At 39.2% G+C, this 16877-nt stretch overlaps 1 protein-coding gene across 1 annotated transcript in view; it reads right to left on the reverse strand.

The window, feature by feature from the left end:
- The window catches only part of PLXDC1 (plexin domain containing 1), a 76299-nt gene extending 65693 nt beyond the window's left edge, over positions 1-10606 (reverse strand). The window contains exon 1 of the mRNA XM_083376230.1: positions 10449-10606. Coding sequence (XP_083232356.1) covers positions 10449-10554 — 106 coding nt within the window. The 5' untranslated portion in view covers positions 10555-10606. The remainder of the gene's footprint in view (positions 1-10448) is intronic.
- Positions 10607-16877: the final 6271 nt, after the last annotated feature.

Below are 16877 nucleotides of genomic sequence, written 5' to 3' on the forward strand. Positions count from 1 at the left end.
GAAGGAGAACACAGGCAGGATTTACCACAGATCCATTGGTTATGTTAGTTTTCCAAAATGGAGTTGCTGCTGTTCAGCAGATAAAGGAGAAATGACATAGTGCGATATCCATCGTGTTAAAATACGAGCGTCAGGCATGCATCCTGTAAAATCTGCAACAATAAATGAAGTAAAATGTGCTAGAAAGATCGTTTGCTTTGGCAGTCAATAGCTCTGCAGATGCAGGTTTCAGTTGTTCCTGTGTTTATTAGTCCAATTTTATTTTAAGAATACACACTGTTTCAAGCCTTCATTCTTTTGTTTCCGTATATTGAACTGATTTTAGCAAATAAATCCTTCCCTGTCCATCAACCCCTTTGGGAAGCAGAGATCTGGGCCAGCTTCCCTCTAGTCAATTTCATAAATCCCTTGGTCAGTTTCATCATCTGGTAGAACATTCAGCAGTTTGATTTTCCCTGCTTATATAACTGACATCCATCTTGCTTTAGTAGATTCCTATGTGTAAAACTAATACATTTTAACTTTGAAACATATTGTACTCAGCCTCATGCATGCAATTATATCCCCCCCCGGCCTGCCAAACTGTCCTAAAAGCCGTCAAAAAACAAAACAAAACTAAAACTGACTGATGATGTATGATTTCATCCGTAAGTGAAGCCGTTGTCACTGTGAAGTAATAATTCCAGTACAGATCCACTTCAAATAATGTATCACACTTTTTTTTTATCTAGGAAGATGAGGGTCAGAGACAACCCTAACCCTTTTCAACAGTTCAGGTTAAAGTTTCATTGTTCTCTTCATCTCTCTTTCCCTTGTGTATAGACTATCCAAGCAGAAACCATTATTTGGCACAGTTAGTCTATGGTTTGGCTGCTTTCCCCGTAATTTCCTGGCATGAAAATATTGAGTTGAGACACTTTATGAATCAAGCAAATACTGGAAAGGTTGTAAGAGTCCATCCTGCTGGCCAAGCACTGCTGATTTTTTCCTGTTTACATGGTTTTCTAGCTGAGATTGGGGAAGAGGCCAACAGCCGTTTGGATGGGTTTAGGATACTGTAAAGTAATTTTAGGTGATTTATCTAGGAAAACTTTGTTGTATATTTAAATATGTTCAGGCTTCTTATAACATTAATTGGATATGATGATGAGACTTCCCTGCATATTAATTTCCTGAGAAAGATGATCTGGAGGAGGCTATTACACTCATACCTTGCCTGTGGGTTTTCCAAAGAATCCAGTTGACTGTTGTGGGTAGAGAATGTGGAAGAGAATAAGTGTTTGATCCAATCAACTGTGTTCTTGCTATATTATGACTCAGGGAAATGGAGACACAAACAAGTAATTTTCCTATATCTTATTTGATCTTCAGCTCAAGAAGATCCAGCTCTCTAACAACTGTCTCATCAAGCAGCTATGTTAACTTCCAATAAGAATAGACCAGACCAGACCAGACCAGACCAGACCAGACCAGAACAGAACAGAACAGAACAGAACAGAATAGAATAGAATAGGTTCTTTATTGGCCAAGTGTGATTGGACACACAAGGAATTTGTCTCTGGTGCATATGTTTTCAGTGTACATACAAACACTAAAGTGAAATATTCATAACATACCAATAGGAGAAGGTAATAGGAAAGATGAAAAAGATGATAATAATACAGCCATACTACATAGGTAAATATCATTAGGCATAAGACAGTACTGTGGGAATTAGGTACTTAGCAGAGTGATGTCATGGGGAGAAAAAACTCTCTTTGTGTCTAGTTGGTTTGGCATGCAATGTCCTATAGTGGAGTCCTGAGGATGTAACAGGTCTGTAGATAATTAAATGAAATGAAATTAAAATGTAATTAATTAAAAACATTTAGATTTGCGAACAGCCAAAGCTAGATATGTTTTTTTAGATATGATGCAAAAAGTGTTTGTGTGCGTGTATGTGTGTGCTTGTGTATGTGTGTATATCTCTCTGTGTGTGCGCACATGTGTTTTAAATGTTGCCTGAAAACCAACCTGTTATTATAGTTTGGAAAATTTATGCTCTTTTGATATGTCCAACTGCAATGTCCATTATGCCTAGCCAACATATTTGGAAGATCATGAAGCTTCTTCCTATTGATCAATAGCAAGAAACTTCATGACATCACCATGATCTATCCCACCAACCATTTAAACCAAATGTGGCAAGTGGCTATCGGAAAGTGGGCTTTTTTGTGGTGGCCCTTGATTTTGGAATGTCTTGCAAAGTGTGATGTGCTGTTGCAAAACAACCTTACTGTCTCTGCCAAGTCAGTCCATGTTCATTTCTCCTGTCCTATTAATCCTGTTGTGGTTTTTAATTTTGTTATGGCCTTTTAAAATTCTTCCATTGTTTCAATATTTGTCTACATATTTTCTGTTTGTTGTACTTTTGCATGCTGTATGTTTGTAAAAAACAACTCAATTTATAGTTTTATAGTTTATTGTTTTTAAGCATAAATGTAATTGTAAAATTGCCTTGAGATTTATTTAAATGGGAAGAAGCACAGAACTGCATTAATTAAATAAAAATAATTGTTAATCTCTTTATCCCCATAGGTATCTTTCCATGGAGTTTGAAAGACAGACTTCTTGTGTTTTAAAAATAGTTTCACAATAATGATTTATTGTAATAAGAAATGAGAAGAATTCTTCACTTTTTAAATTGACAGTAGTTTTTATCATACAAAACACTATTCATGATTCTGAGCTTTTACACAGTTCTTTCAGATATTTAAAGGGCTTCCTATAATTTAACTGTGCTTTTTGTTAAATCTTTGAAAGATTTCTCTTATTGTCACAGATAAAGGGATCAAGTACCACAGGGAGTGGCAAACTTACTGAGTTTATGGCAAAGCCGAGATGGCAAAACTTCAATATTAGAAGGCAGTTATTTGATTCTCTGATTCCAGAGGGTATCTGGTTGTGGGTTCTTGAAGAATTCAAATGTCAAATTGGTGAAAATATGCAAGTTATCTCTAAAATCAACATCCTTTCCTGAGGACTTGCATATTTTGGCCAATGTAACTCCAGTTTTAAAAAAAAAGAAGTGATAGGGTAGAAAGGAGGAAATCATAAACTAGCTTATTTTAGCATCTCTTCTGGGAAAATTAATAAAAAGTGTTCTTGGTATTAAAGACAAGAAAGCCCCACAACACGTATAGAAGATCGGGCTTTCTAGAAGACTCCTCTTGAGATGTGAGGCTAGAGCTGAGCTAGTGCTTTCCATCCATCTTTGATTCAGCAGAAAACTAGACTGGCATGAAATTGGCTGTTTCTTTTTAATTCTAAGGCTTCTGTTTTAAAATCTCTATAAACACATGAGCTCCCTCCAAAATGTTGAATAGGGAAACCTAACAGATGTTCCCTACTCAAAAGGGGAATTTATTAATTTAACTCCATTACTATTAAATATGGTATTATAAGAGAGTTTTGAAGGGATCTTGGAGGTCATTTAGTCCAACCCACTGCTCAAATAGGAGACCTACACCTTTCTGACAAATGACTGTCCAATCTCTTCTTAAAAACTTCCAGTGTTGGAGCACCCACAACTTCTGGAAGCAAGTCATTCCACTGATTAATTGTTCTGGTGGGAAATTTTTCCTTAGTTCTAGGTTGCGTCTCTCCTTGATTAGTTTCCATCCATTGCTTCTTGTCCTGCTTTCAGGTGCCTTGGAGAATAGGTTGACCTTCTCTTCTTTGTGGCACCTCCTTAGATATTGAAACACTGCTATCATGTTACCCCCTAGTCCTTCTTTTCATTAAACTAGACATATCCTATGAAGAAGATGGCGGCTGTGTCATAGAGAAGAGAAAGAAATTGTCAGGGCAGGCTTGTAGCACAACTAGATACAGAAGAAATGTTGTCTAGGCTCATTTTGACACCCCCCCACACACTGCAGCATAAATATGCTCTGTAATCCCTTTTGAGCCATATTCTCACGATGTAGACTTTGTCTCATCCTCAGCCCATGGATGAAACACATTGAAGTTGACTCCATGTTCTGGTTTTAAAATAATGCTTTCTTCCTCTCTTATTTCAACATTGCTTTTGCTATAGACTTGCTCTAATATACTGTAGTTCATCAATGATGTAGTTGAAAACAACTTTATAGCTCAGGAAAAATGTCACTCTTGTATGGGGCTGCATTACAATTAATTTGAAAAGAAATCAAATGCCAGCTAGAAAAAGGACAAAAAATCTACCAATTTAGAGAAATAGAATATGCTCATATAGGCCACATCTTTTAGAAGCTTTGTAGCTTAGAAAAATCATCAAGTAAGGGTAAGAATTATTATATTACATATGCATGCCATAAAAAACATGGATAGAAATTTTCCATTGTTAATACTATTAAAATGTTGGGGGGAGGGGGGGTCAATGAAATTAAATGCAGGGAGATTTGGGACCATCAAAAGAGAAGTGCTTTTTAGTAAATTTACTGGCATGGCATTTGATGAGATCTTAAGGAATTTCCATAGTTCCCATTTCTAGATTATTCTTTTTCCAAGAATTTCAAGATTGCACAAATGTTTTTATTTTCATAACAATTGAAATTGCTCCTACTAATGTAGAAGGCAGCATCAGTTTAGACTACAGAAATCTGGACTTCTAAGAAAGAGACAGAAGATTGAAGATAGCTCCATAAAAAGCGGACTTGGTGACCACAGTGGAATGAAGAGGTAGTGACTGAGCCAGCTTTTTGATAATTCCTCTCTGGACAAGTAGAGGATTTGAGATCACCTAAAAGGACTCCAAACAGCTGCTCCTCACAAGGAGACTGTTTGCTCTAAGAGATGAGGGAATAATCATCTTGATCAACAACTCTGAAAGGACATTAGTTTACATATTTCTTTTTCTTATCACTTTTGGAAATTGCCTGTTAACTGTTTTCCCATTATTAGAAATCTTTGGATCAACACATTGTATAGCACCAGTGAGTTTTCTTCAATCATCAGTAAAAGAAGTACAAGTCTAAGAACTTATTTTTTTTAATAAACTTTGATTAAATGATTAAAACTTTGATTTTAGAAAATTACAAATGGACTAAAAGTGCAGATAAATTTGACGTAAAATTTTAGAATTAATTATAAAAAAAATCTTTCCACAGGGAAATATTACTGTTGTAATTAAAAATAACAATGATAAGATTCTAAAGATTGAAGCCCAGAGGGAATTAGAAAGAACTAAAGATTACAAGGAAAACATTGAATGAAACACAGTGTTTAACACTAAACTTATTGAAGGATATTTTTGAACAATGGATCCAGAAGTTAATTTTAAAAATGTCTGCCTCTATAGATAGACTGTGTTTATAAGATATTATGGATGAGCAGAAATTTCTACCTCAAAACACCAAGACTGAGTTGAAAGTGGATTTCTATAAGAATGACATGGAAAAAGATATTATTTATTTATTTATTTTATTGAATTTATATACCACCCTTTCCCGAAGGGAAAGCCTACAAAAGTAACTGGCTGAATTTCGAATAACAAACCAAGAGAGTGACCTGGATAATTTTCCAATATTGGATTTACAAAAGGGCATGCTAAAGTTTTGAAGAATTTTGTGAAAAGGGACAAAGACAAAATAAAAAGAAATCAAATTTCATAACATAATAGTGTTTGAAGGTAGTAAAGACTGAGATTTTTAGAAGTAAATGGAAGGAATATAAAGTTGGATTACTTAATCAAGCTTAAAATAGATATGTAAAATAGATATGGTAACCCTTAATGGGCTTTCACTGACATCAGAACTAAGATGACAGTGCTTATCAATTGTTTATAGATAAACAATTGGGTATGGTAATAAGAGATCATTTTGTTGTATTTCAAGAAAAGATGATAAGATTCTAATTTATTTATACATTGTGATGAAGGTGGGGAGTCGCTTCTCTATATAGCTTTTTTCTTTTTGTTTACTATATTTTTATTTTTCCCATTTTTTCATTCTTTTCTGCACTTTATTCTTTTTTCAATTTGTATTAGTTTTTATTGTTGTAATTATAATCTTTAATACATTTACTATAAAAATTAGATTAGAGAAATTCATGGAGGACTTGCTTAGAAATAGCTACTAGTCTAGGCCAAAAACCCCAAACACCATTCTCTAAATTTCTGTTGCTTGAGGGGGAATATCATCTTATGTATTATAACATAACCATATAGTTAAGCCTACAAATTAAATTTTGGGGTAATGCATAACTGGGTCTCTTAGACAAGAATTGAGCCTTATCATATCACGTCAACTATGCCATTCTGGTGGCTATATTCTGTATGTATCTGATTTGAGCTTTTTAATGATTATCTGCCACAGGTAGAATACATTCTTGCAAGAATATACCACCTGGCTAATTCTTCAGCCAAATATTACATGCCAATCTTACTTGTTCCAATTCCTTCAAGGGGGATTCACGTCATGATGATTTACATACAATATTCTAAAATCTTTACAGTTTCCATTTAAATGAAGTGAAGAAATAGATGGACAAAATGAGGCCAGAACTTCAACTGGACAGGCCAAGAAGAGAAAGTGAGAAGATACTTGTCAACTGTCACCTAGAGCTCTAAATGAAAACTTTTCAATATATCATCTATCATCTATCCCCACTCAGGACAATTAAGAGATGAAAATACAAACAAAGCAAATTTAGTAACACATAGACAGACTACTTCCTAATAGTAAAAGTGGTTTGATCATGGGATAAAGACTTTCTCAGAAAGTAGTAGACTCTTATTTTTGGGAAATATCTGAAGAGAACAGGCTCCATCTGTCAACTATATAGTTATAGGTAAAGGTAAACTATATAATTCAGAATGGCCAAAATCTGCCCAAGTGTTTCATCTTGGTAATCTCATCCCAATACCACTGTAAGGCCCATGTAAGTTCTTTTCCCAAAGCCCTTCCCCAGAGCATTCCTTCTTCTGGGCAGTAGCTGTTTCCACCCAAAATAATCTCTGCCCCATCATCTCTTTGATAAAGGTACGAGATAGGCAGTTTTAATTCCAGACAGAAGCTCATGGGAGGCACTGTTCCCACGGATGTTCAGGAATCAAATACTCAATCCTTCAGGAAAGTAAAGGATGGGTTAAGTCTACTTCTTTGCATAGGTTTGAAAGTGCCCCCTCCCCTTACAGCTCCTCCATTACAGCATCTGAATGAAAGGCAAAAGGTGAGGTTTGGTCCTGATGCAATAAAATCACCTAGCTTTCAGAAGGACGCCTGGTGATCACTCTGCCCTTGAGCAAGATCTGGTTTTCCACCTCTGCTGGAATTTCATCTTGTCTTTTAAAGTCTCTGTTAAGCAAGAAGGGGGTTCAGATAATCTCCAAAGCTTTTTCAAATTCTTGACAATCTTGATTCAACCATCTTGACTTAGTACATAAAAAATAAAGCTCATTATTCACGACAGATGTTCTTAATATACATATTAAGAATATACATATACATATACACATACACATACACATACACACACATACATACATACACACACACACACACACAAATGTAGATCTTTGGTCATTCGGGTTTTTTCCCATGTAAAATTGGAGGTATCAGGGCAACGTTTCAACGAAATCTCATCCGTCATCCTCAGGCTGGTGTCTTCAGCTTCATACTTCTGGGAGAAGTGTGTGATAGTGGCTGTTTTTTCTTTTTTAAACTGCCAGAGGGGGTGTGTTCTGTGGGTGGAGGCTTGGCTGTGTTCTGATGGGGTGGAGATGTGCTCTGATTGGGTGGGGGCTTAGCTGTGTTCTGATTGGGTGGGAGTGTGTTTTGAACGGGGGCTGTGTTCTGATTGGGTGAGGATGTGTTTTGAGTGGATGGGCTGGTCTCAGCTGCCAGCCTTAGACCTGAACTGGTGAGTTGTGCTGCTTTTGTTAGGCTCCGTGTTTGTGGTGGTTTAAAAAAAAACAACAGCCACTATCACACACTTCTTATCAATATAGTGCAAAATATTTTATAGCCTTTTAGTCTTATTGCTTATACCAGACGTGTCAAACACAAGGCCCGGGGGCCGGATCCGGCCCGCAAAGTGGTTTCATGCGGCCCGCGAAGCCATCCTGGAAACAGTGAGGGAACGGTCCCCACTGCCTTGGCCCTGGCCCAGAGACCCTCCTTCTGCCAGAGACCCTCAGATCTGTCCCACTCCTGCCCAGGCCCCCATAGGCACCCTTGATGCGAACGATGTAGAGCTGGCCACGCCCACCCAGTAGGCCATACGCACTCTAGCCATGCCCACCCAGTAGGCCACGCCCACCCAGGCCACACCCACCTGGCCCCTTGAGGGCAACCGCAATGCTGATGCGGCCCTCAATGAAATTGAGTTTGACACCCCTGGCTTATACACACTGAAGATAAGGTTTCCTTGTCAGTGAAAGCTTACAACATAACCCTATTCTTAAGGTCTGAACCAGTGGTAGGCAACTTGTGGCACTCCTGGTGCTGCTGAATGACAATTTACAATATTCCTACGAAGCACAGCCAACCATAAGGGATTCTGGGAACAGTAGTTTAGCAATGTTGAAATGGCTGTGGGTTGCTTGATCCTTTTCTAAAATAATTGTTTCTCCCTGTCTTCTGTAACTGATATTCATATCAGCTTCCTCCAGTTGTGTTGAGTTCCCAAAATTCCTAGCCAACACATCTGGAGTACACCAAGTTAATAAAAGACTGATTCAGAGGAATTCTGTAGCTGACCTTACAGTTTTATTTTGCCAAAACAGCCATTCCTTTTCCAGAGACATCATATTCTGTACCTTTAGCATGCATGCACTTTTGGGTGGGGAAAGGATGATATTGAATTAGAAAAATTAAAACAAGCACAGGTGAGTCAAGTACCTATTGAAACTTATGAACAAGAAGCAGGATACATTTTCAAGGCTAAAGTAGAAGGAAGGGCTTGTACTTTGCACAAAAATTTTTGACAGTAAGAGAAATTCATGAAGGGATGCAGTGACCTAAAAGGAAGAAGTAATTGATTCTCCCTCACTAAAGGTTTTCAAGCATAGGCTCTGTAGCCATCTTTTAAGAATATTCTACCTATGAATTTCCTTCACTGGACTGGGGTTTGGATTAGAATGATGGCCTTCAAGGTCGCATCCAATTGTATGCTTTCTTATCATCCACAGTTCAGTTTTAAAGCCATTGAAATTGATTATTTTCCTAATTGTTATCATGTGCATAAACCCAAAGTTTGCTCAAGGCAAATGATAGATTATAATAAAATGAAACTGAAATATATAGCCACTTAATGTCACCTTGCACTGTGAGATAATTGGCATATAAAACTGATACAAACAAACAAATATACAGAAATAACCAGCCAAAATGGTACATATGGCTTCTTCCCTAAAAACCTGGAGGCAAAACCTCTTCAGATGGAATGGATTCCATAACTTGGAAGTAAGATAGGAGAAAGCCTTCCATTTCTATGCATGAGCTCGCCCATATGAGCATCTCTCCACCCAATTCATCTATGCTTGGCTTCATTGCATTTCATGGGAGAGCCTTGTTTAAAAATGAGACACAACACAAGAACTGGGAAAGTACATCAGTGATTTTGTGACCCAATTAGCCTAATACAAATCAGCAACTCTGTTAAATATGTGGAAACAGTTTCTCACAAACTTGTGATCTAGAGAGAAGATTATATGAAGTGTATAACTACAGTTTGATGAACTAAGTTCACAAGGAACACATTCGGATGTACGCTCGGTGCTTGCCTCTGGGTGTGTAATATGTTACATATTTTCATATATACACAAACATAAACGTAAACCATAAGCACAATAACTCAATTCACCCAATATTATGTCGGAAATTGACTGGCTGGTTTGTGACATAGTTCAAATATTACTTCTGGTTCATAGGAACCCAGACAGTTGGGTTAATTCCATACTAACAAACAAACAGTAATTAGAAGCACTATATGAATTGTCACCCACAATTGTTCACATTCACCAAACGTTTATGTATTTGCATTGCCACAATGAATCATTCTTTTTCAATAGTCTTCCATGCATTTGTAAGTGATTGGAGGGTTTTATGGACCAATACACGGATGCCCACAGAGATCCATATATAAGTTGCCATTTGACAGGTATCTGTGCTTTTCTATGAAAATACCACTTAATTTTTGTACACTTGGTGTCCCAGCAGAGTTACACGTGTATTTTACACACCATTCTGCACTTTATTCCCATTGTTCTTTGGGCTGGCTCACACTTGATCCCTGTATGCACACCTGTCTTTACCTGTCCCTCCTTGCTGCTTCCTTTTCTCTTCATCTCATACCCCAATTTTGGTGAATGGTACTTCTCGGAGCCGCCCTTCCTCAGGTTCGCTGGACAACAGGCACCTCCAACCCTCCGCCCGTTCCTCGTTCATTCTTTGCGCACTCGCCCCGTGGAAGGTGCGGATGCGTACCTGCTCCTTTCCTTTCCGGGAGAGACGATGCCACTGCCTCCTCCTGCAGAAGCCAGAGCAGCACCAGTGCTCCCCAGGAAAGCTTCCGCGATTCGGGGTGCCCCATCACTCCACTGCACCACTTTTCCTTGGCACGAACTTTCTGGTGCGCCTGGCAAGCAGTTTCCACCCGGGCTGTTCCGCTCTCTCCTCTGCAGCCACCACCTCCGTTCGGCTGCCCACGGCGTGGGATAAGTAGCTCCCGGAAGATTCCTGCTCGGTGGCGGAAACTTGTCTGCTACAAAACACAGCATTTGGAGGTTGCTGGTGCAGCACGGAACTGTCAAAGCTCAGCTGAGCCGAGGGCGGGGGGTGGGCGAGAGAGGCAAGAGCAAGGGGGCTGGGAAGGATGGAGAGGAACCGGGGAGCCGGCCTGCCCTCTGGTGGCCATTGGTAGAATTTAGTACAAGTACAATACAGTCTCCAGAAGCGGAATGAGTGTTTTTCCTCATCCTGGCCTTATTTTGTAAATAAAGTAAAAAGTTATTTTGGTGGAGCTTCACATGGGAAACGATTTGCAAACTTGGGATTCTAAACTTCCTAAAATTATGCAAACATTAGGGTTGGAAGGGATTTGGTAGGTGATAAATTCAAACCTTTTGATTAGAGTGGGAATCTATACTGCTCAAAAAAATAAATAAAGGGAACACAAGATAAGACATCCTACTATTAAATACAGTACACTGTGTTGTTTAAGTGTTCCCTTTATTTTTTTGAGCAGTATATTATTGCTGATGTATCCACCCTGTTTGTCTATAAAACCTCTAGTAAAGGAAACTTCACCAGTTCCAAACAATTCATTTTTGAATAGTTGTTAGCATCAGGACATTTTTCTTCTGTTTGCTTGACAAAAGTAGGAATCTGCTGTGGTTAATGCATTTGCAAATAGCTGAAAAACTAAATCATGGTCTCAGAGAGAAACAGGGGTGACTTGAAAAAGTTTGCAGCATTTGAAACACTTGCGTAAAATCAAAATCAGTTATGAAGCCATATTACATCTTGTTATTGAAATACAACATAGAGCAGAACAAAAAAAAGATAATATTGTTGCAAATTTTAAAGAAGTGGTAGCTCTGGGACATTGGGAAGAACTATAGAGGGGAAAAATCAATAAAATTTACACCAAGCCAGAGTCTGAGGTAAAATTGATACAAAATGTTTTATAGATGGTATAATATATACAACGTCATCAGTGATTGCCAAAATGGGCAAATTAATCAGCACTAAATGTAGGAAACCCCATAACAAAGAAGGAACTCTACCACATGTGGTAATCATACATGTGATAATCATACAAAAAGACTCAAAAGGTATTGGAAAGAAATACACCAAAACAACCAGAAAAATCTGAAAATAAAATTTGAAATGAAAGTCTATTTACATTAGGTGTATCCCAGAGAGTACAAATGAAAAGCATCATAACTTATTAAGACATATACTGATGGAGTCAAGAATTAACTGGGCACAACACTAAAAGAAGCAAATCTTGCTGACAATATAAGATTCAAATACTAAAATTGGAGATTATATGGCAATGGAAAAATTGCCTATATATCTACATAGCAGAACTCTAATCAAATTGAAACAGGAATGGCTCCCTTATAAATGTGTGACATAGCAAGATATGTTAATCCACTTACAATATGGATTTTGAAAAAAAGGGTTTAAAATAATTAAAATGGCCTAAACAGAAATAATAATAGAAGTTTAAAATAAAGTATGAAAATAGATAAGTGGCAGTAATTGTTTCAAATGGTTTTTTAAAAAATGTTTAAATTGTTGGTTTTATTGTACACTGCCCAGATTCATATTTGTGAGATGGGCAGTCATATAGATTTGATAAATAAAGAAAAAAAGAAAGAAAGAAAAGAGGGAAAAAAGAAAGCTGCTTGAATGATTTTTCTTATAGTTGTCATTCCTCTCCCATTTTATAATTTTTTTAAAAAAAATTGTTTTCATTTTTTAACCATTATATTAAATCACATCTTTTGAATTTCTCAGATGTTCAATTACTTCCTTGTACTGTTTTGTCTACTTTTCGGGAGCATCTCTGAACAAATCTGCCCCATCTTCTGCATGGTAGCCATTTGGTCCTTGAAAGCTATTTTCTTGACTTCCAACAGTTTTCTCCAGGCTAAAATAAAAATAAAAATCAGTACCTCCAACCATTCGTCATTTGGATTTCATCTTCTTCATATATTTAATTCTTCCATACCCCATATTATCTTGCTTGTTGTCCTCTGGACTGGCTTCATTTTGTAAATGTCCTTCCTAAAATATGAAATTGTATGTAATATTGTAAATATGATCAAATGAGTGCAGAATAGAAACACTGATTTATCTTTCTTGATATTTCTGTTTTTGAAATCTAGGCCAGGGGTCCCCAACCCCCCAGGCTGCAGCCCATTACCGGACCTATTTGGAACTGGGCTTTGTGAGTGCCAGGCTAGTGCTCAAGTGTGCGTGCAGGCTCCACTCAGACTTCTCCAGCTGGGCCACCAAGCGACAAAGGTTGGGACCATTGATCTAGGGTCCTTCCTTCCTTCCTTCCTTCCTTCCTTCCTTCCTTCCTTCCTTCCTTCCTTCCTTCCTTCCTTCCTTCCTTCCTCCTACCAGGCATTTTATACTTCTTGCTCATGTTCATCATTTGATCCATCAAGATATCAAATCCTTTGACTATGAACTATCCATTATGGTTGCCCCATCCTGTACTCATATTTTAGATTTTCCTTACTCTCTTGTAAGACTTTGCATTTATCCCTATTGAAATTCATCTTGCTGGTTTCTATATTTTTCCATCTGCTCAGAATCCCTCTGAATTTTGATTCAGACCAAGAGCCTTGGTGGAGCAGCGGGCTAATGCCTTCTTAAGTAACACCAGCTGCCTGCAATTAGTGCAGGTTCGCATCCCACCAGGCTCAAGGTTGACTCAGCCTTCCATCCTTCCGAGGTAGGTAAAATGAGGACCCAGACTGTTGGGGGCAATAAGTTGACTTTGTAATAATGCCACTGGGGGGGGGGCAAAAGCCCTAATAAGCAGGCATATACACAGAACGAAGGCTATTGCTAAGCACATTGATTTGTGCTTCTTAGATTGTAAGCCTCCCTGAGTCTTCAGAGAAGGGCAGGATATAAATGGGATTAAAAAAAATCTAAGATGTTACCTCTGTCCCTAACTTTTGCTATTTGAAAAGGTGATAATCATATTCTCTAATCCCTCACCCTCTTTATTAATATGTTGAAGCCTACAGTAGTGTTTTGGTACATCACTTGACAAGTCCAACAATGTGGTGCCATCAATGTACTTTTGTTGATTTTGATCACTAAATAAACTCTGTATTAATAGAACGGTAGTATAACCCAATCCATATTTTGCCACCTTCAGTAGAATATGGTTTTGTTGAAAACTATGTTGAAGTCAAAGTAAATTATGTTCACCACATTCACATAGGTGGTTAAATGGGTCATCTATCAAAAAAGGAGACTGGGCTGATTTGGATTGATTTATTCTTGATAAATTATGCTGGTTTCTGCCAAGCAATACATTCCTTTCTAAATGCTCATAAACCAACTGTTTAATAATCTGTTCAAAATTTTTGCCCTTTATTAGTATAAAGCTGACCCAGATGTTCACCATTGTCTAATTGTATACCCTTTCCATTTTCCTATTTTTACTGCTGACTTAATGAAAAAGGTCCTTTGTGGCATTTAGTTTCCTTTGTGAGTCTAAGCTGCTTTTGGCTTTAGCTTTTCTAACTGTATTACTGAAGATATCAGCTGTTTACTTCCTTGGTGATTCCTACCATGTACGTAGCTATCCCTTTTATTCTTAGTTCAGTTGCAATTTTCCTCTGTATCCCCAATAATCTAATCTGTCTGCTCTATTTTTTTCCTATTTGGAGTGGTTTGTAGTTCTATTTTCAGAACTGATTTCTGGCTAGTTCCTAATCCTCAATTTCCTTTGTTCAAATTTCATATCTATGGGAGCCTTCCTAGCACTTCTTTAGTTTGTTGAAATTGGTCTTCCTAAATATCTGTGTATGTTCAACATACACACTTCTGTGTCTCCCATCCAAGTTGCAAACACATCAGATTTTGTTTCACTTTTAAGATTATTCATGATTTGCCAGACATTACCATGTGATCCAACAACTTTAAACTGACTTGCACTTAAAAGGCTGCTTATTGCATAAAAGCAATGTCTAACTGAAACAGAGCTTGGTGGAGCAGTGGGCTAATGCCTCCTTAAGTAACACCAGCTGCCTGCAATTAGTGCAGGTTCGAGTCCCACCAGGCTCAAGGTTGACTCAGCCTTCCATCCTTCCGAGGTAGGTAAAATGAGGATCCAGATTGTTGGAGGCAATTAAGCTGACTTTGTAATAATGCCGCTTGCGGGGTGTGTGTGAAAGCCCTAATAAGCAGGCATATACATAGAATGAAGGCTACTGCTAAGCTTGTAAGCCACCCTGAGTCTTCGGAAAAGGGCAGGATATAAATGTAATAAAAATAAATAAATAAAAACAGGCTAATTGGTTTTATTCCAAAACATAAAACCAAAACCCAACAACATTCCCATAAGGGCTCTGAGAAGTTTTGTTCCTATAATATATTGAACCATAAATAAAGTTTTAGCTTAATGTGTAATGTGACCTTGCCCATGTGATTATTGACTTCAGTGGCACCTAGTCAATGTTATCTGGCCTTGAAAAGCTAAGCAGGATTAGCCCTGCTTGGTACTTGGATGGGAAAGAACAAGATAAAATCATATACAAGTTGATCTAAACTCTGTTTGCTTCATGAATGCATCTGTACAGTTTTCTTAATAGCACTAGAGAGATTTCTGCCCAATTATATTCTAAAAAGAGAAGATTAGAGGGAGTGCTATCAGACTGTCCTGAACAACTGGAGGAGAGTTGGGATATAAATATAACAATAAAACAAAACAATACAGTAGTTTGCCATTGGCTTCTTGCAAGACACTTATTTTCTCTAAATTCCTTTGCTGATTTTCTTCAGCAAGGGAGGGAGATCTGCCATAGCCAGTGATATTTTTCAGGCTTTTCCACACATTTGCTGGACTATAGTCGAAGGAAGATCAGGAGGCAGCAGGCACAGTTAACGATTTATTTTGGACTCGGGTCCCGGGCGAGGCACCACCAGGAGTCCCTCTTATTTATACACAAACTTTGTAACGAAAAACCAATCAGCTGGCGGTGTTCTCCCGCCACGTGGCGGCAAGGTCAGCTGTGGCAGCCGCGGCTGTCAACGAGCTGTTGCTGTGGCCAGCTGGCAGCTTTGACAGCTCCGGATGTTCTGCGCATGCGTGGCCCAGGCAACTTTTACAGCTGTTAGTGAACTGCGCCTGCGCGGCACTTTGACAGCTGTCAAAGTCAGCCGCTTGCTGCGCTGGCGGGGGTGAGAGGCGGCAGCCCTTTTGACAGCTGTCAACGGGCTGCCGTGTTCTTCCTCACGAACGTGTGAGGAGAATGAACCCATGTTTCCCTCACGAACGTGTGAGGTGAATAAATAGTTTAACAGCCGATATATAACACCCCTTCCCCCTCCCCTTGAAAGTTTTTAACTTGGCTGGGTTTCGCTGCTTCTGCTTCCAGCCCATTCGTAGTCGCCTAAGTATGCTGGTGTTTTCCGCGGTCTGGTGGAGCGGTGGAGGTTCTCTCCGGGCTGATCTTCCCTTCCCCCGGCGGTGGAAGTTGTTGGGCTTGGAGGTTCGGAACTGTCAGGGACAACAGGGGTGTGCGGCGCTGGGCTTGGCGGTGATTGTGGTGGGGCTGGGTTAAGCAACGTAGTGGGGGGTGTTTGGGGAAGGTGGCTTTGCGGCACTCTGGGTCTCAGCTGGTCGGCGTGTCGTTTGATGTGCCGTCCTCCCCCTAAGTCAATTAGATAGGAGATTGGGCCGGTTTGGTTTAATACTACGCCTTGAAGCCATTTGTCGCCAGCCCCGAAGTTCCTGGCCCAGATGAGTTGACCGGGAGGGAAGGTTCTGACAGGTGGTGTGTGTTCCGATTCCGTGGCTGTCCTGTCAGGGTGCAAACGGTCCAGTTTGGTGACCAGGCAGCGACCCCAGCGGAGTTCGGCCGGTGACTTGCCGGTGGAGGAGCAAGGAGTTGAGTGTTGGGCTAGGAGGAATTGTGCCAGCTGGCAGTGCCAGTGTCTGGAGATGATTTTCTTCAGGGAGTCCTTGGTGGCCTTCACCATGACCTCTGCGAGGCCGTTTGAGGATGGGTGAAAGGGTGCAGACGTGGTGTGCCTAATCAAGTTGTCCCTGGTGAAAATCTGGAAGTCATGAGAGGTAAATTGGGGGCCGTTGTCGGACACTAGGACATCGGGTAACCCGTGGGTGGCAAAAACCCTCCTCAAACCCCTGATTAT

This window comes from Vipera ursinii (genome assembly GCF_947247035.1).
Source record: "Vipera ursinii genome assembly, chromosome: Z".
Taxonomy (NCBI): Eukaryota; Metazoa; Chordata; class Lepidosauria; order Squamata; family Viperidae; genus Vipera; species Vipera ursinii.